Raw genomic sequence first — 22,394 nt, 5'->3', positions numbered from 1 at the left:
CATCAGACACACAGTAGCAGCATCAGGTTTAGAAAATAGGCTTTCTTTTGAAATGTGCATTTCTTGGGGTAGCTTCTACTTTCTTTTTCCTAAGTTCTGTACTTTTTACAATATATTTATATAGTTTGCAGGAGTGCTTTTTTGAGAAAAAAGTATTTTGTACCCTTCTGACTCAATAACTCCACTTCTACATTCTATCCTAGGAAAATAATAAGAAACATGGGCAAAGATTTATATTCAAAGACGTTCATTTCAGTAAACCAAACAATCTCAACAGCTTCATAATAACCCACTGAATCTATGCATCAAAACTTACTTAATCATTCTCCTCTGTTACTCATTTAGATCACTTCTAATTTTTCTATATTGCAAATAAATACATGTATATACAAAAGGAAGGAAGGGAGGACAAAGAGAAAGGAAATAATTAAATATATGGCAATTTGATATGACTTTTTCACATTTTGGATCACTTCCTAATATACATTCCCGTAAACCACATATCAGCATTCAGGAACATTTTCACAGTTCTTAACAGCCAACCTGCTTTATAAGAGTACTGTAAAATTTTACATGGCCACAAGCCATCTAGGATGTACAGACTGCACTATCACCTCTCTAGCAGCAAGTTTTATCCCATGGATAATTTTTAACAGTATTACAATTAAGATATAATTTACTTACCACCCCTTAAAAGTATACAACTCAGTAGTTTTCAGTGTATTTATAGAGCTGTGCAACTATCACCATAATCTAATTTGAGTTCATTTTCATCATCCCAAAAAGAAACCTTGTAACCATTAGCAGTAACTCCCCATTCCCCGTGCCAATCCCCCAAAAAGGCTAATTTTTACTACCTTACCACCCCATTACTTTTTCATGTTTCCTTTTAGGTACCTCAGTGATATTATGCAAGTGTCTCAAACCCATGAAACAGAATAATTGCTTCTGCTACTCGTATATCTCTCTGTTTCAAATTGGGAAATATCGTGCTTAACCATAGGAAAGTAAGATACGTTATAATAGCCTCTTGCTTTTTCAAAAGGTACTTTTTAAATGTAAGGCATAATGTAGGAACTAAGAGAAGATATACAAGTACAAAGTTACCTATTCTTTTCAAAACTAGTAGCAACTCTAATTACTTTGAAAGTCCATTACTGAATATAGCAAAAATATCACACAAAAGCAAGGAATTTCTTTTTTATTTAATTTATTTAAAACTTTATTTTAATTGGGTTAACTTGATCTGGTAATAAAACTAAAAGTACAGTGCAATCAATGTAAGATAACATTTGACATGTGATCTAACGAATTGTCTTGTTAAAAATAGGGCTTCCCTGGTGGCACAGTGGTTGGGAATCTGCCTGCTAATGCAGGGGACAGAGGATCGAGCCCTGGTCCAGGAAGATCCCACATGCCTCGGAGCAACAAAGCCCGTGCGCCACAGCTACTGAGCCCGCGAGCCACAACTGCTGAAGCCCGCATGCCTAGAGCCCGTGCTCCACAGCAGGAGAGGCCACTGCAATGAAAAGCCTGCATACCGCCGCAAAGAGTGGCCCCCGCTCGCCGCAACAAGAGAAAGCCTGCGCACAGCAACAAAGACCCAACACAGCCAAAACTAAATAAAATAAAAAATAAATAAATTTTAAAATAAATAAATGTCTTGATGGTACCAAAAAATAAAAACTTACTTTCATTTAGCCAAAGCACTTTTTCCTCATATAATAACTTTTTTTACTCCAGATGTATAGAATTTAGCCATTTTTCTTTTGGGGATTTAGTACGGGAAAGAACATTGAAAACAGTTAATTAAACAGGGGAAACCTAGGTCCCTCGATCATATCAGACATTTTTTTAAAGAACAGTGGAAATCAGTTCTAACAGCTGAAGTTGGGAGGGGACACCTCACAGAAGTTAGCCTCTCATCAAATTTTAGCTTTTTCTCTCCTCTCTTCATCTAACTCTAGACATCTCCCATATTCTTCAAATAATCCAAACATTCCTGTTACTCAAGGTAAGCAATACTGCAATCCAGCCAAGTGTTTTGTCTCATATCACTTTAATTACACAAAACATTTATTTGTACATTACCACCCAAAATATTCTTGCCTTTACCTCTATATACGAAAAGAGTGAGTTCACATGAATGAAGGATGCTTCCAAAATACATTTTTTGTGTCACTAAAGCAAAATCTAACATAGGTAGCCTACTTTTTATTAACACAACAGTTAAACAATAAACTCATAAAAACTTGAGCCCAAAGAGAGCTATATTATAAAATCCCTAGTTACTTGTTCATCAGGTGCCACACACACACACACAATCACACAGGTGTCGACACCTGGCTTCCTATCCTCATTTCAACACCAGCAGCTCCTCTATCGTCCTGTCACAGTGAAGCGAGAGGAGTTGGATTGTAAATTATTCTCTCACACCACAAGCAACAGTAAACACAAGCAAGCACCAAGCCCTGGTAACTCAGAAGCTCTGGAACTAGGGTGGTAGACCTTGTGCTAATTAGAAAGAGATACCACCAGGGTGGGAGAAACCCAGCCTCACCGAGCCAGTACTTCGTAAAGGTAATGCCTTTGTGAAATTTAGGAGAGGCACCCTTCCTCTGGGGATGTTTATTCCAGGCCAGAGCACATGGCTTGATGAGCAGGATCAGGTCTGCACTTCAGTCTCCACATGCCCCTGGTCCAGGTGCCCTGGTTTAGAAACAATCCGCACAACCCTGTACAGTGGCCCTGGAGGTGGATTAGGTGGAGACGGGTCTACAGCTTCATCCTGCCTATACCCTGCCTAAGTAGAGCCAGGACCCCCATCAATGAAGAGATCAACCCCTTCTTCCACTGAGAGAGGCAGGCACACAGTTCCACCACAGAAAAGCTCAATTTCAGCCAGCTCATGTATAAAAGACAAAATGGAAAGAAAAAACAGTTTTAGAAATGTCTCTGTAGACCACATAAAAGTGCTGGTTATATGAAAATCAAACTCATTCAATGTTTAAAGTTTTCTTTTTTTATTACTTTGCCCAAGTATTTGAATATAAAGGTTTCAATAAAATATGTTTAACTCTCTCTAAGATTCATACCATATAATTCTCCATTTTTATATGGCCAAATATTCTGGTCCTTACAATAGCACACTCATGATTAAATGCAAATTACCTTTTACACCACCAAATGATCCATAAGTCATATTGCAGGCTGTTCTCTGAAGATTATGTTCATACATCAATTTGATCTGGTATTGGGTCCCATGTTCCACATTACCCAAGCTTCCTAAAAAGAAATAAATAAAAAGACTGCTTTGTATTTGTTTACATTAAAAAATATTAATATCTTCTCATCCTCTTACCAATTCCAAGTAATTCAATTTCAGTGAAATTTAAAATGGCGAAGCACTAAAACATATGTATTATGAACAATTAGCATACTGATGACACAGAATGCCAGCACAGTTAAAACAATTTAAGTCTCAGCTAGATTATACCAATAGATGAAATACTACCCTGGGTGACATTATTATCTATGTCCATTATGTCTAAGTAAAGTGTAATTATTTAAATAACAACAAAATCCTCCAATTTCAGTTCTGAAATAAATGAGGTTAAGTTCCCTGCATTTATAACAATGATAGACCAAAGACATGAATCAAAGTGTCTAAGAAAAAAATTCCCCACACTTTCAAGCAATTCAATTTTCTGTCCCAACTCTCAAAATATTCAAGCCCCTAATACATTATGTTCTAATTTAATAGAGAGATCTAAAGCTTCTCTCAGCAAGTAAATAGGACAATATGTTTTCTTTGAAGTCTGCCAAGAAGAATCTCCTTCAAAACAAAGAAAAATACTTTCCCTGCATTTAATAGATCATATGTGCTACAATCACTTTGTAGTTCATTCCAAACGAGAAAAGATTATTTATCCGCATTTTACTCCCTAGTTGTTAGGCTTTCTAGAGTATATACAGTTAGAGCTATATCCTAGTGATCAGGCAAGAACATTACGATTAAAAGAGGTGTTAGAAAGAAAAATGATTCCAAATGTAACATTTTCCATTAAGAAGCATCTTTGTCATTCATTCAAAAATGCAAAAGTTAAAAGAAAAACTTAAAATATCACAAAGCAAATGAAATAGTCCCAAACTGCATAATATTAGATGATTAAAACAATCTAAATATAGGGGCTTCCCTGGTGGCACAGTGGTTAAGAATCTGCCTGCCAATGCAAGGGACACAGGTTCGAGCCCTGGCCTGGGAAGATCCCACATGCCGTGGAACAACGAAGCCCGTGTGCCACAACTACTGAGCCTGTGCTCTAGAGCCCACAAGCCACAACTACTGAGCCCATGTGCCACAACTACTGAAGAAAGCCTGCACGCAGTAACAAAGTCCCAAAACAGCCAAAAATAAAAAAAATAATAATAAATAAATAAATTTATTTTTTAAAAATCTAAATATATGTTTGTATGTATGTATGTATATACATATTTATACATGTGCATTTATTTGTTTGTTTTTTGTCCAGAAGGATTCACCAATGTACACGGAGGTTGTAAAAACAGAAGTATTTCTACTTCTACTTTACAACTGAGGCACCTTAAATTTAAAAAAAATTCAATAAATTTCCCCCAAAATCACATAGCTGATAAAGGACACAGTACTCAAACTAGGTCTTCAGAGCCATCACTATATATACTGGTACCTGGTTGTCCATCATTTAACAACTTTCAGGGAACCTAGTAAGCCAATGACAATTTCCAAAATTAAAAAAAAAAAAAAGCAGCATCAAAAATATGTTATTTCCTGGGGAGGGATGAATTGGGAGTTTGGGGTTAGCAGATGCAAACTTTTATATATAGAATGGATAAACAACAAGGTCCTACTGCATAGCACAGGGAACTATATTCAATATCCTGTGATAAACCATAATGGAAAAGAATATAAAAAAGAATGTGTGTGTATATATATAAATATGGATAACTGAATCACTTTGCTGTACAGCAGAAATTAACACAACATTGTAAATAAACTATACTTCAGTATAATATATATATGTTATTTTCACCTCCACCTTTCTCTCCCTGGCTTTCTCTTCCTCATTTGGAAGGTGGAGGGTTGAAAGAGAAAAACTAACAGGCAAGGATTTCTTGGAGGACAACCACTTCTACTCAGATCTATGCCCCTGAAAATGCTAACGACCAAAATACTAACATACCAATAGAGTAAAAAAACAAAGAGAAAGACTCAAATTTGCCAGCTAACCCTGATAGGAGATGAAAGCTTTCTGGAACCTAAATGGTAGTAAAATCAGTAAGGTCCAGAGAAACTGGTGGTAATCACAACCATACCAGCCACACGGGCAAAAGCAAAAAAAAAAACTCTAAAAACATAACTCACAGCATTGACCTAAGGACAGTTCTAGCCTCTAAGAAACCAGAAAAAAAAAAAAAATCCAAGAAACTTTTGGTTTGTCCCTACTGAAATTCCAAATTTCATTCTGCACCTAAAACCAGATGGACCCCTCCGAGTAAGGAATGCACTTATGCATGCCTGCTAGCCAAAAGGTCAGTGAACACAAGGGTCAGCAGTCAATATTTAAACACACTTCCATGAAATGACATTAGAATTTATGTCTTGAAAAAGCTGCAAATGCATTGGTAAGTTTTTAAATTTCAGGTGATAGCACTTTAAAATGTAATAGTGCACCTATGGAGAACAAAAGACAATTTATCTTCCTTCAATACTAACTTGGAATAAAGGTAGTACCTGAAAATCTAAAAATTCTGATAACTTGTTTTCTACAGAAGCATTGATGACATAAGATTAAAATTACTTACAAAGGTTTTGTCCTTGAATATACAGACTGAATACAGTAAATGTCTATCTATAATAATAGTCTATATATAGCTAAAGTTAATATAAAGTTTCATCAATTAGAAAGTAAATGGATATTAGAACATTTATGCTGATGGTCTTATTTAAACAAGATGTAATTTAAACAAAATAATTCTCTGGACAATCAAAGGTCACCTTGAACACAGGTTTTGGTGTAATTTTACATAATTTTACATAACTACATAACATAATGAAATAAAAGCCATTACAGAGTAAGTTAAAAGGTTCATTGTATTAAATAACCAAATTAGATTATATAACCCTGTCAAAAGTAAAGAGACATCTTTTTGCCCTCTCACGGCAAATATTAAAATTCTATAAATATGTCAAATGCTTAGTAAGTACAAAATTTTTGGAAAAGAATATTTAAAAGAACATAATCAGTATGGCTTAAGCTCACACATCTGTAACCATTTACTCAGAAACTGAGGCCCATCAGGAAGGAATCTGAGATGCCATGTGATGCTTTTCCTTTACCAGAGTATGATAAGATGGGCTAAGTTCAGGTCAGCAAGACCCTGCTGTTTCTCTATATTAAGCCTGCATTTAATGACATATCACCCCCCCCCCAAAAAAAACATCAGCACACTAGCCTCTGATTATTAAGAGTTGTTTGCTATATCCCGGAGGTCTCCTCTAATTTGCCTCAAATATTTTTTAGGAGCACTTTAGCGCATAAAAGAAAACAAAAAACATTTGGGGAGGGGGCAGTCAGGGTTAAGGATGTCAAGTTCAGCTAACACTTTTCATCTGCTGACACCAGTGGTTTCACTTAAACTAGAAAGTGTTTATGCTTCCCCTGTTATAGTAAAAGCTAGGTAAAAGTTCAGTCTGGTACCTCAAGAAACATATTCAAGAGAACAAAAACATTAACTTCTCTGCTTCTCAATTTAAGCCAAGCCAGGAAAAATATACAAATTGTCAGGCTACGAATATCATAGGAAGCTGAAGAAATGAGAGACAGAGAAGGAAAATGAGGTGGAGTGTAAGGGAATGTAGTTTGGACAACTCCTCATCCCCAGAGAATACAAAGCTTGTAAATGAATAGAAAGAATAAAAGAGCAATAAAATCGCCATTCCTGTGACAAATAACTTTCATTTTCAACACTAAGTTGAAGGACGATACCAATGTCCCATAAACAAGTTGTGACCAAACATGCCAGTTTCTTTCACTAGCCTTTTTTGATAAACACACATTTCATCCCTATCCTATGCCCTACACCCCAGTGGAGCTCTATAGACTTCTGGCTTTCTGAGCCATCATTCAAACGGGACCAGGGAAGGCCAAGAGTCTAACCTAATTTCTAGATTTTAGGATGTGTCCCTCTCCTGCCCTCTTAGAGCCCCCATGGAGCCTCTAGAAGGGACCAGTACCCCAAGCAGTATTCAAGAGTTACTGTGGGCAAGTTCTCCTCCTCCATACCTGTTAATAAAATATCACTTGAATTTAACAGGCTTATGATGGAAAACAGAGGAACAACTAGATGCCTGCAATAAAGTAGCCTATATCATACCTTCTCCATTTACTCTGGAACACTAAATATCTGCCCTACCACTAGGAGGAACAACATCTTTTACCATGAAACCAATAAGAGTACTTAGCAATCACAGTAAGAGGTACTTTACCAGGCCTCTGATATAGAGTGGAAATGGAAAAGAAAATGATAGTGGTAACAGGGAAGGAAAAGAAGAAAGAAGAAAATAACATACAGAGAGTAATAAATAGCCACTACCAATTGCCTCAGCATTACCTAGAAATAAGTTCATTCATTCATTCAACAAGTATGCCTACCACACACCATATATCAAGGCTGCCTTCAAAATCTAATAGATCTTTGCCCCAAAAAGAGATGGCCTAAGAATATCCAGCTCTGGAACTTCCCTGGTGGTGCAGTGGTTGGGAATCCGCCTGCCAATGCAGGGGACATGGGTTCGAGCCCTGGTCGGGGAGGATCCCACATGCTACAGAGCAACTAAGCTCGTGCGCCACAACTACTGAGCCTGCGCGCTAGAGCCCGCAAGCCACAACTACTGAGCCCACGCACCACAACTACTGAAGCCCCTGCATAGAGCCTGTGCTCCGCAACAAGAGAAGCCACCACAATGGGAATCCACGCACCGCAACAAAGAGCAGACCCCCGCTCACCACAACTGGAGAAAGCCCACACACAGCAACGAAGACCAAAGCAGCCAAAAATAAAATAAATAAATTTATTTAAAAAAAAAATATCCAGCTCAGTGACAGTAAATATGAATCATGACTGAAATTGAAAGCAAAATACAAAGAAAGCCCAAATCAAGAAAATGAGTGTGAGAAATCCAAATCCTAGAAGCTAATATTTACAGCAAATTCTGAGAGTATCTTTTGTATAAGCAATAGGTCCACTGACACTCAGCTTTATTGTATCCGTTAAAAGATTCCCCCATATTGCACGTCATAAAAATAACTGTCAACTTGGACTAAAATTTATCTAATAACTGAAACAAAATTTGTAAGTTACCTTTTCATATTTAATAAGGGCCAAAATGCTGAAACCAAAACGCAATTAACTTTCATACTTGTACCCACAGTACCATGTCAGGGAATGAAACCTAATTAAGTCTCAAATAAATGCCTTAAGGCCTGGTTGAGTAAAGACAGCCAAAAGCCAAGAGATTGGAACTGTAAAGGGAAATACTTGAGGTTCACCAAAGAAAATGTACTTTAAACCACCATGACTCAGCATGTAATGAATTTTGCTGTTGCTGTTGAACATTTCTTAAGACTCAAGTGTCCTAAGTACCCAGAATTGGCCTCTATTAGTCATAGGCAATCCTGCACACAATTCCTCAGAGGAAGGAGATTCCAAGGAACCCTCTACAGTGATAGAAATTTAAGTATGCATGGAAATAGCAGACCAAGAAAATGTAATAGCCTTTGTACCTGAAAGAATAAATGAACAATGGGAAAATGCTAACCGAGATAAGAAAACCTTCAACTGAGTCAATATTAACTATTCTTACATAATATTAAGAAGTCCAGTTTTTAGTACAAATTCTAAATTAGAAAAAAATGTTTCTTACCTGAGACAGAGTAGACACACAGTTTTCTAGAATGCAACACAGCCAAATGAAGCATTTCAGTACCTCTGAAAAACAGGGAAAGTTTTAAAAGTTTAAATACTAGCTTCAGATGTAACCCAAAAAATGACAAAATGATTTTAAAACGAGATTTTAACCATAACCTATCATGAGTGAACTAAATAATTCACTAGATAACATTCAAAGCTAAAAAATAAATTGAACAACAAGCAACCAGTTTGGCAATATCAGAGGCCCAAGGACTCTGCCTCAAGGAGCTGCCTTCACACTGAAGCCAAGGGGGTCTCCCAGCAAAAGTCATATCGGAGGCGTCTTCAGGAGTGCTCTCCCACAATAAAGAGATCCACGTGGGACTTCCCTGGCAGTTCAGTGGTTAAGACTTCGTGTTTCCACTGCAGTGGGTGTGCGTACGATCCCTGGTTAGGGAACTAAGATCCCGCAAGCCACAGGGTGTGTGTGGAGGGGGAGACCCACGCTCTGGTCCTGGCTTGAGCAAGTCACTTACACTCTCTAAGCCTATTTCCCCTTTTGGAAAATAAGAGGTTTAAATTAAATGAAATAAAAATCGTGTGAAAGCACCTTGTAAAGTATAAAGCACTACAAAATGGCAAAAGGCATATATCACATGGAGGTCTGAAATTATACTAAAGGTATTGAAAATATTTCAGTTTGGTCTAAATCTCCAATAGAAATAAACAGCCACTGTCACCACTACACTCCCAGCCCCTATCAAGTGGTTTCCAGAGACAAGGCACAATCTAGAAATCCCAAATTCAAAGTCTTCAAGGGTCAAGTCAGAAGATATAAGTGAATAAAGAGTGTAAATGGCTGTGATCAATTGGAGACTAGGGCCAGACTAAAGGAGGCAACGACTACTCGGCTCTGGGCTTGTGGCCAGATCTCCACATTCTTTTTCAAGAAAAGCCAGAATGCAGGGATTTTATGTGAAAATTTCTCGTTCCTAAATGTTGGCAATTCTTTTAAATTTAAAACTAATCTGAAAGCAGGCCTCAGATGTTCGACCTCTGATGCAGACTCTGTTCTAAACTGAAAGAACTATAATTGAAGTCTGAAGACCTGGATTGAGATCTTGTCTCGGCACTTTGATATTTCTGTGATCATTTAATCTTTCAGAGTGTGAGTTTCTCATTTATAAAACAAGAATTATATTAGATAATACCTGCAAAACATTGTTACAGTGAATATATACTCACCAACTCACTCTACTACCAGAAAATGAAAATATACACAACTATCACATAATCAAGACCGCCTTCAAAGATTTTTATATGTACCCTGTAATACTCAAAACAATTTTTCCATCATGTACAGGAAAAGGACATGACGTCATGGAAAGACAGTAAAGAATGGAGTCAGACAGACCTGGGCCTGAATGCTGACTGTGTAACCTAAAGCTCTGAGCTCTAGCCAGTTTCCTTATCTCTAAACGCAGATCACATCTTACAGATAAGATTAATGAGATAGTACTAGTCAATTAATACTAGTACAGTATCATTAATGTTCACCTCCTCCCTTCCAACAAGTGATCGCATGGGTGAAAGCTACACTACTGTGTAGAATGATTGTGACAGCATTCCACTTTTTTAAAAAATGAAAAGGTAAAAATGCGTTTTAGAGGGAAGAATTCTTTTGTCTCCTTACTTTATAAATCCGTCATGTTTAATATGTGCTAGGTACACAGTGGGCACCTAATCATCATCAGCTTTTAGATGGAGTAGATATTTACCAGCCATGTCAATCATAAAATCCTGATCCAGCCTGTCACAGGGCATAAAAGTCCCATCTCATGTCCTGGCCTATAGCATCCACGAAGCAGCTTCCCATCAGAATGAATCGTGTTACCAGAAGAGAGTTAATGCTCAGGAGCAGTCTTTCAGGTTTTTCTAGTAGGAGTCAGGGCCCTGAACAAGTGGAACCTGGGGCCAATAAATCATGATGTGCAACTGGAGTGAGCCGAAATCCAGAGCTCAGGGCACTCCCAGACTTAAGACAGCAAAAGGGCGCTCAAAAAGAGAAGGTACGGGAAAACAAGGCCACCTCTGTCTACATAACACTTCACAATAGATACTTTTATAAATGATTAAGAAATACAGGCTTACTTTTAAGAAAATTCATGTATGAAAATAAGATAAAATCAGCAATATCATCAGTAAATAAAAAGCAGATGTATTACACAAAATGCAAAATAATAAACGGTGTTCTAAAATAAATTAGGTTTAAAAATAACGTAATTTGAACCAAAGACTTACTTTGTGGGGTGAGTTGTCTTCCTTTAAGAAACTTAAGGACCTCTCTACCCCAAATAAGTAATTTGTTTCAAAGCTTCAAAGTTATGCACCAAATCACATAACTGCTATGATGTCTAATTTTTTTAAACAAACAGTTTGTTTAAAACTGGACAATTGGGGGCTTCCCTGGTGACGCAGTGGTTGAGAGTCCGCCTGTCAATGCAGGGGACACAGGTTCGTGCCCCGGTCCGGGAAGATCCCACATGCCGCGGAGCGGCTAAGCCCGTGAGCCATGGCTGCTGAGCCTGTGCATCCAGAGCCTGTGCTCCGCAACGGGAGAGGCCACAACAGTGAGAGGCCCACATACCGCAAAAAAAAAAAAAAAACTGGACAATTAGTGCTTTAAGTGGTGAATACTTTCTATTTCTTTGTCTGGTTATTTTTCAAAAGCTTATCTCTTTTCCTTTAAGCTTCTGACACATCAGGCATCTTAGGTCTGTTGCTATAAAAAAGTCCTAAATTATTCTATCTTAAATGTACAGGTTTCCAAATTTTAAAATGTTCATACCGCAAAAAAAAAAAAAACTGGACAATTAGTGCTTTAAGTGGTGAATACTTTCTATTTCTTTGTCTGGTTATTTTTCAAAAGCTTATCTCTTTTCCTTTAAGCTTCTGACACATCAGGCATCTTAGGTCTGTTGCTATAAAAAAGTCCTAAATTATTCTATCTTAAATGTACAGGTTTCCAAATTTTAAAATGTTCAGGACCACCTGAACATGAGGACCACCTAGGTGACAATATACAGGAAATATATTTAATTCATAGATAGTCTTTTTTTTTTTTTGAAGCATCCACAAAAGTGACATAGTAAGGGATTGACATACTCCAAGTATTAAGATAAAACACCAGAATTGGTGGGCTATACTTACGAAACAAACTTTCCTACTTCCACTTGCAGTATTGGATCTCGTAGATGCACTTCTAGAAGCAAATCTTCAGCTTGAGCTCCATCTGCTGTTTTTACAGGATGAGGATTAAAGATCCTTAGGTATCCCATAAAGCTACCCACAATTACTTTATCTGTAAAGAGATTTTTTTAAAGATATAGAAAGAAAAAAACATTAGCAACAAAATTTTTTTAGAAATAAAATTTCCAGTGTCTAAAAGAGAAATCTAAAAATTAAAAGAATCCAGTTTTGCTTCATATACAAAAACCAATCTGCCAATAGAATATGTAATTAAAGTGAACTTATCTTTTTTTTTTTTTTTTTTTTTATTTCGGTGCGTGGGCCTCTCACTGTTGTGGCCTCTCCCGTTGCGGAGCACAGGCTCCGGACATGCAGGCCCAGCAGCCATGGCTCACGGGCCCAGCTGCTCCGCGGCATGTGGGATCTTCCCGGACCGGGGCACGAACCTGCGTCCCCTGCATCGGCAGGCAGACTCTCAACCACTGCGCCACCAGGGAAGCCCAAAGTGAACTTATCTTAATAACACATAGCTTTTCAAAAATAGCTTTACATCACCAATATTCAAATGTACTAACGTATTACATTTTTCTTAAGCCTTGATTTGGGGTCGTAGCCATAATTTAACACAGTCAAAGCACGCCCTTTTAACAAAGGACCATTATCAGGTTGTAAGCTGATTTCGCCATAGAGTGTCAACTCTACACCTGGTTTTGGCTGTTGAAAACACTGTATTAACTCAGTGTCAAAACACTGAGGCCTCATTAGACAGAGTGCTCTGATTTACAATTTCTAGCCTTGGGTACAAAAGGAGGAAATGGTAGGATAGGTATTATGGGTTGAACTGTGTCCCCCAAAAAGATATATGTTGAAGTCCTAGCCCCCAGTACCTGTGACTTTATTTGGAAACAGGGTCTTTGCAGATGTAATCAAGTTACGATGAGGTCACACTCAATTAGGTAAGTGATAGGACTCAATTAGTATCCTTCTAAGAAGAGAAAACAGAGACAGGAGTGGGGAGAGGAGAATGCCATGTGAAGACATAGAGACAAGCAAGGAGAAGATGATCACGTGACAACGGAGGCGGAGATTGGAGTGATACATCTACAAGCCAAAGAATGCCTGGCACTATCAGAAAAAAGGATCCTAGAGGCTTCAGAGGTAGCATAGTCCTGCCAACACCTTGATTTGGACTTCCAGTCTCCAGAACTGTGACAGAATAAATGTGTTGTTTTATGCCAGCCAATTTGTGGTACTTTGTTATGGCATTCCTAGGAAACTAATACTTTGGGTTGTTTGAAATCCCTGGATTAGTAGAATACATTGACTTCTTTTCTATCAGCTTAAAAGAAGGCGTTCTACACATTTATTGAGAGTTTATTAGGTGCCAGGCAATGGTCTAAGTAGCTTATATATACTAACTCATTAAATCCTCATAATAACCCTATAAGAGAGGTACTATCCTAGGAATTTCAATCCTGAATAGAGACACACATGTCATTAAGAATCTGGTGCTACTATTCAAAATACCCAAGACATGGAAACAACCTAAATGTTCATCAACAGATGAATGGATAAAGAAGATGTGGTACATATATATAATGGACTACTACTTAGCTGTAAAAAAGAATGGATTAATGCCATCTGCAGCAACATGGATGGACCTAGAGATTATCATACTAAGTGAAGACAAATACCATATGATATCACTGATATGTGGAATATATAATATGACACAAATGAACTTATTTACAAAACAAACAGACTTGTGGTTGCCAAGGGGGAGGAGGAATGGGGGAGGGGTGAATTGGGAGTTTAGGACTAGCAGATGCAAACTATTATATATAGAATGGATAAACAACAAGGTCCTACTCTATAGCACAGGGAACAGTATTCAATACCCTGTGATAAACCATAATGGAAAAGAATATGAAAAAGAATGTATATATATATATATATATATATATATATATATATACACACATACATACATATATATACACACATATATATACATATATACATAGCTGAATCACTTTGCTGTACAGCAGAAATTAACACAACATTGTAAATCAACTATACTTCAATTAAAAAAAAGAAATGAATCTGGTGCTAGGTGATCCAATGGCAGCCTCAGAGGTCTACAAGGTCTCTGGAAACATATTGGTTCCTATCTCTGACTAAGGCTTGGCCAAATGAACTCTTCCTGCATTCAGGAAAGCTATGTCACTCTCATTCCAATCTCTCTTTTATTTGCATTTACCATAATTGTTTCCTGTCACTTTGTGGCAAAAAAATAAAATAAGATGTTAATTGATATACAGATTAGCACCAGTGAATAAACTACAGACACCAATTCCTGCAGGGATATTTGGAAATTGGTTGTCGAGCTAAGTTGGGGCACAAAGCATTAAAACTCCTGTTCATATTCTAGGTGGGTTTACGTAGCATTGTACACAGTGACAGAACAGTTAAACAAGTTAACACCTCCAAGCATCTGGAACACTGTGCCCATTGCAGGGGACACTCTAGTGAACTGAACAGCTGCTGCCAAATGAACAGGAAGGAGGAGTGCCAAACCATACACAAGATGGCTTTTTCTAAGGGCACTGGATAATTTAAAGTCAGAGAATGATAGGTTTAAATCTCAAAATTCTCATCTCAGGGTAAAGAATAAAACTCAGGGTCTTTGGGAGTCTGCAGAATTTCTTACCTCTTTTAGCAGGGGGCTTAACCCCTAAGAATCTAGTTCAGGGATTAACTCTATAGGTTTTCAATTGCAGTGACAAACGAGTTCAGAGTCTCTCCAGGTTTCTTGCATAAAAGTAAAGACATTGATCAGAAGGAATGGGACTCAACTTCAACAAAGCCCTATCCTCAGGGGTAAGAGGAAACCAGGATGGCCAAGTCCACGTGGTGACAATTTAACCCCTAGAATTAAAATGTGTATGTATGATTATTAAAATAGACAGCAGGACTATTATAGTAACCAGATCTCAGGTAACAGTCTAACTATCACAGATTACAAGCTATAATTAATTAATATGGGATCCCCAGGGATGGAACAAACAGGCAACGCATTAAGGCCCTTTATCCCAGTGATTCATTTCTTTTTATTATTGAGTAGTATTTAATTGTAACAATGTACTCTAGTGTGTTTATCAAATTAAGGCCTTTTCTGAAGTCTAAAACCAAAAGTAATCCAGGTCTATGGAAAAGAGGACTAACTCAAGCCACCATATTAGACAGTCATGGCATAGCACTGATCCCCATACTTAAGTCAATTTATAGACTGAGTCACTTGAACAAAGACAAGGTTATGTATAGACTGCTGTAACACCACCCATGCCTAATATGAAGTTTCCTCAGATTCTTCCCTATTGGACCAGTAGTCATTTATCCAAGTGTACTGAGGAAAAGTATATACCCAACCTTTATGAGAACACTTGAATATTGGCTCTAAATTACTGCTAATTCTGGAAGCCCAAGAAGATACTGTTGTTGCCAATTATGGAGACCCCATGATAAATGAACTTCCTAACCTATGATTTCTCACCCAGCATCTGAGAGCTTAAAGGAAATGTATTTCCATAGAAAACGGTAGAGTATCCACTTGGTTCTCTAACATGCAGAGTGAGGGATATTATATTGAAAGGACTATATGGAAGCCAATGGAACTCCATCTCTCCAACAGGGAGAAAATCAAAATCAATACCACTCCTAAGCCTGATTTGGGGTGGTTTCCAAAATTTAATTCCAAAACACTTAACTTTGTAATATGTGATCATTCCTATCAAAGTCCTGTTTAATAACCAGATTTGCTGATATCAAAGTCTAATTAATGGGTCTTATAGAGTTGATCAGTATAACTTAAATGGTAACTCTGAATTCTTCTGTCATTCCACAAATTATTTTTTCTTGGAGCCAACTAATACATCCCATCTGCTTGAGTACAGTTCTAAAGCTTAGTAATGCATTTTCTCCTTTCCAATGCACAGAGACCAACAGAAATGATTGGCTTTCACCTGACAGGAGCAGGAGTATACCTTTACATGTACGCCCACAATCCAATCTGCAGGAACCAGGACTACCTCACCATCTCATAAAGGCTGAATGGGGCTGAAAGAAATATGAGTGAAACCCAGGGATCCCCATGGGCCCTTCCTGTACTGTCTGGATCAGTAGTAAATGGAATTACTATAATCCTCTTTAGGCAAGCATCAGTGTTCTAGATCCCCCAGGAATGAAGAGGCCTAGACCATAGCCAGGTGACCAGTTGCAAAACAAAAGGATGTAGCTCCCAACATGACTTCTTCAAGTTGCCATACAATTTTTCCTGCTCCTTCATCTTAACTTTTGAGTTTTTCATTCTCTTCTTCTTTTCCTCAACTATTATACATTAGGTTGTGAACACGGATTGCATGTACCAATTATTCTAGAGGAAGCAGAATATTGGAACATGATCATGACCGAATGACAAACGAAAGGTGTAACACCCAGAGATCCTAGATTTGAAGAGCCAGAGCTCCCTGAAGGAGCCTCTGAAGCAGCAGGTGCATGCACTTATCTCCCGTGGCAGATGGGTAAGAATATGTGTATGTTCAGTTGTACAAGGGAGAGTTGCCCCATGTAAGGTATAAATGCTGAGAAGCTAAAAGATAAATATAAGAACTATTTTTTAGTCTGCCTTATATAATGTGTTTTTAACTCCGATTCTTGTAATAAACACTCCCTCCAGGTTATATGTTAGCATGTAATCTAAGCTGAACCATTCACATTCTTTCAAGATTAATGAGGAATCCTTCTTCTATGAATCAAGTAAGCTTCACCTAAAGCAATTTCAAGATGCCTAATACTATCCTTTCGCTCTCGGATCACTTCAGAGAAAGGAGGGATCAACTGGCATTATTGTCTCAACTTCCCAAACTGACCTGCAAACTTCTCTTCATCTATGTCCATTCTTACCTTCTTACCTTCTATCACAGTGAAAAAAATTCTCAAACCTGTTTAAAGTTAACCCTTCCATCTGCGTACTTGATCCCACCTCCAACTGTCTTCTCTGGATCCCTGCTTTATCAATTATATCCTCTATGCTACACACTGAATTTTTCCCATTTCTTTTTACCCTACACTGTCCCCAGTCATCATTCTCCCTTCTTCCCTTCACAGCTCTTCCTTTAAAGGGCCATAAACACTCAGTTTTCCCCACCTCTAACTCCTTCACTCTCTGCAAATCTAGATTTTGTTACCATTGTGTCCATTCATCCACCCTCACCAAGGATACTAACAAACCACTGGCTGCAAAACAATATGGAAATTTAAAAATCAGTCTTCACGTCACTAAATCTTGCCTCCCAGGTATCAGCCCAACTGGTTCTCCTGCCTCTCTGCCTGCCCTTCTCAGAATCTATTACTGACTACCTGTCCCAAAGCTCCTCCCTTAATACTCATATTCTCCAGGTTATGGTCCTAAGGTTCCTTCCCTCTTGTTCCATCTTCTCTCTCAGTGTATTTGCACCCCTTCCCAGGGCTTCAAATACAACCAGCGTACTGCTCACTCCCAAATCTCTACCTCGATTCTGCCTACCAGACACTTCTGTTTCAAACAGAGCATGTCCGAAGCTGCTCTCACTAAACTTGCACTCCATAAGATCAACAGTAATAATTCTTAAACTTTAGTGTGCCACCATTCAACTTTGCAGCTTGTCAAAATGCAGATATCTAAGCCCCCATCCAATCCATCTACCCCCCAGAGAATATGATCTTAGAAGATCTTGTACATCTCGGATAGAAAATCTTCATATATGATAATCACCCCATGATGTAGGTGGTCTAGGCTTTGAGAAATAATGATCAGTGTTTTTTTTCTATGTGGAACACACACACACAGAGAATGATTTTTGTATAGCATGCTTGGGAAAACAGAGGAAGCTGCTCACAGCTGGATGTAAATAGGGGGGATGAAACATCTCAGCATATTGGTAACCCACGGGTGGCACCCCAGTGAGGAGCTCTAATAGAAATGATGAGGGAACACTATGTTATTCAGATAATCAGTAAGTATAGTTTCCAACCAAGTTGAGTTTTAAATAGTTTGGGCAGAGGTGGGTTTGAAATTGTTTCTCTCTGGCAGGTATTTTTGTGGTATGACTCCTCTGTGCTACCAAATTATAGGGGAATCATAAATTTTAACAAACAGTTGGGCAGGAGGCAGGGTTGATAATCTTTGAAGAACAGCTCAGGATACCTTATGAATAGAAGACCTTTGCCTCTCCTATCAGTAGAAGGGCAGGGCCCAGATTTTCCTTAGAAACAGTTCAGTAGGTGCTCAGAACAGTTTAGTGCCTCCCACTCTTCTTTGCCAATATAATTTTCTCCTTTCACTTTATCCCCCAAATTCTACTGTTTTCATTATAGGCAAGATAAATAGAATAAAGAAAAATATAAGGGGACAATGTTTATATACAATGAACAAAAGAAAAATTATTATAATAAGTTTTCTTTTTAAGAGGCCAGTGACTATCTGAATTACAAAAAAAAAGCTCATGACTATAAATCACTCAAACCAAATATAAATTTCAAGTAGCAATAATACAGAACTAAAATGTTTTAAAGACCACTTATATGATGATGCAAAGAGGAGCAAATAATATAAGAATAAAATAGAATATTGTTTCTAGTTTCAAAATATAAAAATGAAAGCAATGATTTAATAATTGTTTTCTACAAACAAATAGAGCTAACATAATTTCTCCATTCTGGTAAATGGCTTTCAGATTCTCTTTTTAAAGAATATATTTTTTCTTGCAGCTTCTACAAAAGAAAAATTTTCAAAATTCAAAATATTTTACCAGCTCTATCCTACGAAACCTGATTTTGCAACAAATAAAAACAAATTAAATGATGCCTTATAATATTTTTCTGAGTTCCAGCAAATAATATGACAGAATCAACACAAACCAGAAAAACACAAACAACAAAACATAAGTAATAACTACATTTATCAGCCTGCTACTTAAATATTACTTATAAGGAAAACTACCTTAAAAACTAGGGCATAGTCATGACAGTTCACCTAAGTTCTATAAAGTACACATTAAAAAAAAGAAGTCGTTTTTATTCCACCCCTATAAAATGCTTTGCTCCAAGATGCTTGGTCATAAGTTGTTTACCTTGTCCATTTCCAGTATTGTCAACATCAGCCAAACATAAACAGCCTTGATCAAATTCTTCTTTTTCTCCCAGAACAGTAGACCACCAATCACGGGCTTTAAATAAAGACATTTTCGTTCACTCTGAAAAGAAAGCATTTATTTATAATAAAAATCCACTTCACAAAAAAAAATCCACTTCACACCATGATTTATGAATTAATTAACTTTTTTGTTGTTGTTGTTCTGAATTAATTAACTCTTAAGGCATACATAGCAAACTAAAGTTAGACAACTTTGAGAAAAAACATTGTATTAAACTCTAATTTTTTGTATTTTGTGGACATATGTGAAACCACAAATCCAAGTGAGTGGAAACATTAATCAGATATTTTGCAATGCCATCAGAAAGTCAAGCTGAGAAATTATACATTTATGTTGGGTCAGTTCTCTCTTCTGGGACATTTAGTAGACAACTGTACAAAGTAACAAACATATTCTTTGGAGGATCAAGATTCAAATTCTACCAGAATTAGTTAGCACATAATTCCTAGGCATAACATCTAATTTCCCTTCAGTTTGGTCATTAAAAAGACTGCAGCAGGGGCTTCCCTGGTGGCGCAGTGGTTGAGAGTCCGCCTGCCGATGCAGGGGACACAGGTTCGTGCCCCGGTCCGGGAAGATCCCACATGCCGCGGAGCGGCTGGGCCCGTGAGCCATGGCCGCTGAGCCTGCGCGTCCGGAGCCTGTGCTCCGCAACGGGAGAGGCCACAACAGTGAGAGGCCCGTACACAGCATAAAAAAAAAAAAAAAAAAAAAGACAAGTTTAAAGAAACAAACAATGGGGGAAAAAAGAAAGAAAACTCCATCTTTAAACAAACAACGGGGGGAAAAAAGAAAGAAAACTCCATCTAAGGCCCTCTCTTTATGCTGAAAAGGAAAGTAGTCAGGTAAAGGCAAGGTGTTGATGAAAGTGAAGGAAAAATACATAGCAGGTAAATGAACTTATCATGAGTTTTAACATGTGGGAGAGTTTCTGAAAAACATCTGCATCAGCTGTTATTAATAATGGCACTATGTAACCATACAAATTGCCAGATGACTAAACTTCCAATCTCACAGCAAGTATTCAAAAATGTAATAAACACTCCTATTATACTTTTATTGGACTTTTTTAATTTGAGAGGGAAGTAACAGTACTTAATAAGTACCATATATTCTCATTATGTACTCGAGATACATCGGAAAATTAAAATACGCCATACCATTGGACTGCCTCAATAAAGATATGTCATTCTCTTGCAGCACAGGGCAGAATACTACCCAAATTCAATACCATTCAATGATTCACTAGGAGGACTCACAGCACTATAGTCATCATATAGTCATCATCATAGCTATGATTACTCAAAAGGATAAAAAGCATAATCAGGAAAGGGAAAAAGTGCATGTATCTGTAGTTTGAATATAAACACACATGACTGCATCAGATGAAAATAGCTATTATGTGAAAATGGCCTTAAAAACCTTTGTTACTGAACAAATTTTTTCAGCTTGCTAGAATAATGGGGGGAAAAACACTCCAATATGAAAAACTAACTCTCCAACATGGTGTGTAAATGGAACTGTCCTACATCAGGCACTAATTTCTCATGGACTTCTATCATAAAATTTAATATCTATTCCTAGTAACAAAATACCACTGGCAACATTTATTTCCTTCCTGTTTCTCCTGCTCTATCAATTTCTCCTTAGTCACCTACCACTTCATTAGCTTCTGAAAGCCCTCCTTTCCTAGATTGTTCAGCTCCTTGCTACCCAAAGTGTAGTACCTGGACCAGCAGGTCAGCATCACCCAAGAGCTTGTGAGAAATGTAGAATCTCAACCCCACCCCAAACAAGATCCCCAAGTGATTCACATGCACCTCAAAATTTGAAAAGCACTAGTTGCACAGATACCTGATAGTCTAAGTGGATGTTTTCTTATAGCAATGCTCTACTTCTCTTCCTTTTTCCTGTGACCTCTGTCACCAGTTAGTTACCTTTCCAAAGTTTGAAAAAAAGACTCACTTTTAAAATCAAGAGCTTCAACAGCTAGAAGGTACCCATCAATCAGCTGGTCTTCTCATTCTGTAGATTATAATGACTCCCCTAAATCACACAGCTAATGGCAGAAACTTGCTTCTGCATGCCCTGTCCCTACTCTAGACCCTTGTATTATTAGGCTGTCACTGCCTGCAATTTAATATCCAAAACACTGAAAAAGCATGGGTTAGTAGAGGGATTTTTTTTGGTTTCGCTTTGTTTTAATTTTTAAAAGGTTGGGGGAGGGGTTGCTAATTTCAAACCTAGGTCCAACAAATCGCTCTTCCTCACAAGACCACAGCTGCTTCATTTCAGACCAACTTACTTTCATACCAGGGCAAAACATAAGCTAATACATAGCAGAACTGCATAAATTCCATTATGCCAAAATTCTGCATACTGGTTCCCCCATGACCCAGGTGTTAACATTTACCATGGTGGACAATAAATTATTGAATAACGTCTTACATCTTTGAAAAATTAGTGAACGATAGGAAAACCAACAATTTGGGCTGATGGTCAGTAGTATGTTTCCCGGTGCCTCTCTCTCCAATTTCAAAGGCAGAAGCAGAGGAAGGCGCACTGCCCACTCCCAAGAAATTAAGAAACCACAAACCCTCATTTGTGCAATTTGTACGTCATTAATTTCCTTTTCTAATAATTGATGTATTTTTAAATGACAGCGTAAGCTACAAGGCAAAAGGTTTCAAAGGGGAGTTCTTTTCCACTTTGGCTTCAAAGATGGATTTGATAGCAAGTCTGAACAATTTAAGGTTGCTGGATATCCCTGTTTATCTGAGAAAAAAAAAAAGCTTAATCCTTTGGCTTGAATAAATAAAACACACCTACAAAAAATTTCTCTTTGCACACAGCAGTTGTGTTCCTAATAAGCTTATATATAATCACTTTTATACTTGCTCTTAAATATAAGTCTTACAGACACTGGAGCACCTTGATATC

At 37.6% G+C, this 22,394-nt stretch overlaps 1 protein-coding gene across 3 annotated transcripts in view; it reads right to left on the bottom strand.

Annotated features, from left to right (window-relative positions):
* The window catches only part of BBS9 (Bardet-Biedl syndrome 9), a 442,846-nt gene that overhangs the window by 415,025 nt on the left and 5,427 nt on the right, over positions 1 to 22,394 (bottom strand). For 2 of the 3 annotated variants that reach the window (XM_067746666.1, XM_067746668.1), the window contains 4 exons: positions 19,371 to 19,493; positions 12,163 to 12,313; positions 8,966 to 9,030; positions 3,172 to 3,285 (listed from right to left, as the gene is read on the bottom strand). In XM_067746666.1, the coding sequence (XP_067602767.1) occupies positions 3,172 to 3,285; positions 8,966 to 9,030; positions 12,163 to 12,313; positions 19,371 to 19,482 (442 nt within the window). In that variant the 5' untranslated portion in view covers positions 19,483 to 19,493. Of the gene's footprint in view, positions 1 to 3,171; positions 3,286 to 8,965; positions 9,031 to 12,162; positions 12,314 to 19,370; positions 19,494 to 21,419; positions 21,480 to 22,394 lie in introns of all 3 variants that reach the window. The other variant, XM_067746667.1, reaches the window with a different exon arrangement.

The sequence above is a fragment of the Pseudorca crassidens genome, chromosome 8, assembly GCF_039906515.1.
Source record: "Pseudorca crassidens isolate mPseCra1 chromosome 8, mPseCra1.hap1, whole genome shotgun sequence".
In the NCBI taxonomy this organism is placed as follows: domain Eukaryota; kingdom Metazoa; phylum Chordata; class Mammalia; order Artiodactyla; family Delphinidae; genus Pseudorca; species Pseudorca crassidens.
The sequence above is the reverse complement of the archived record's forward strand: the minus strand, read 5'-3'. Positions and strand labels throughout refer to the sequence as shown.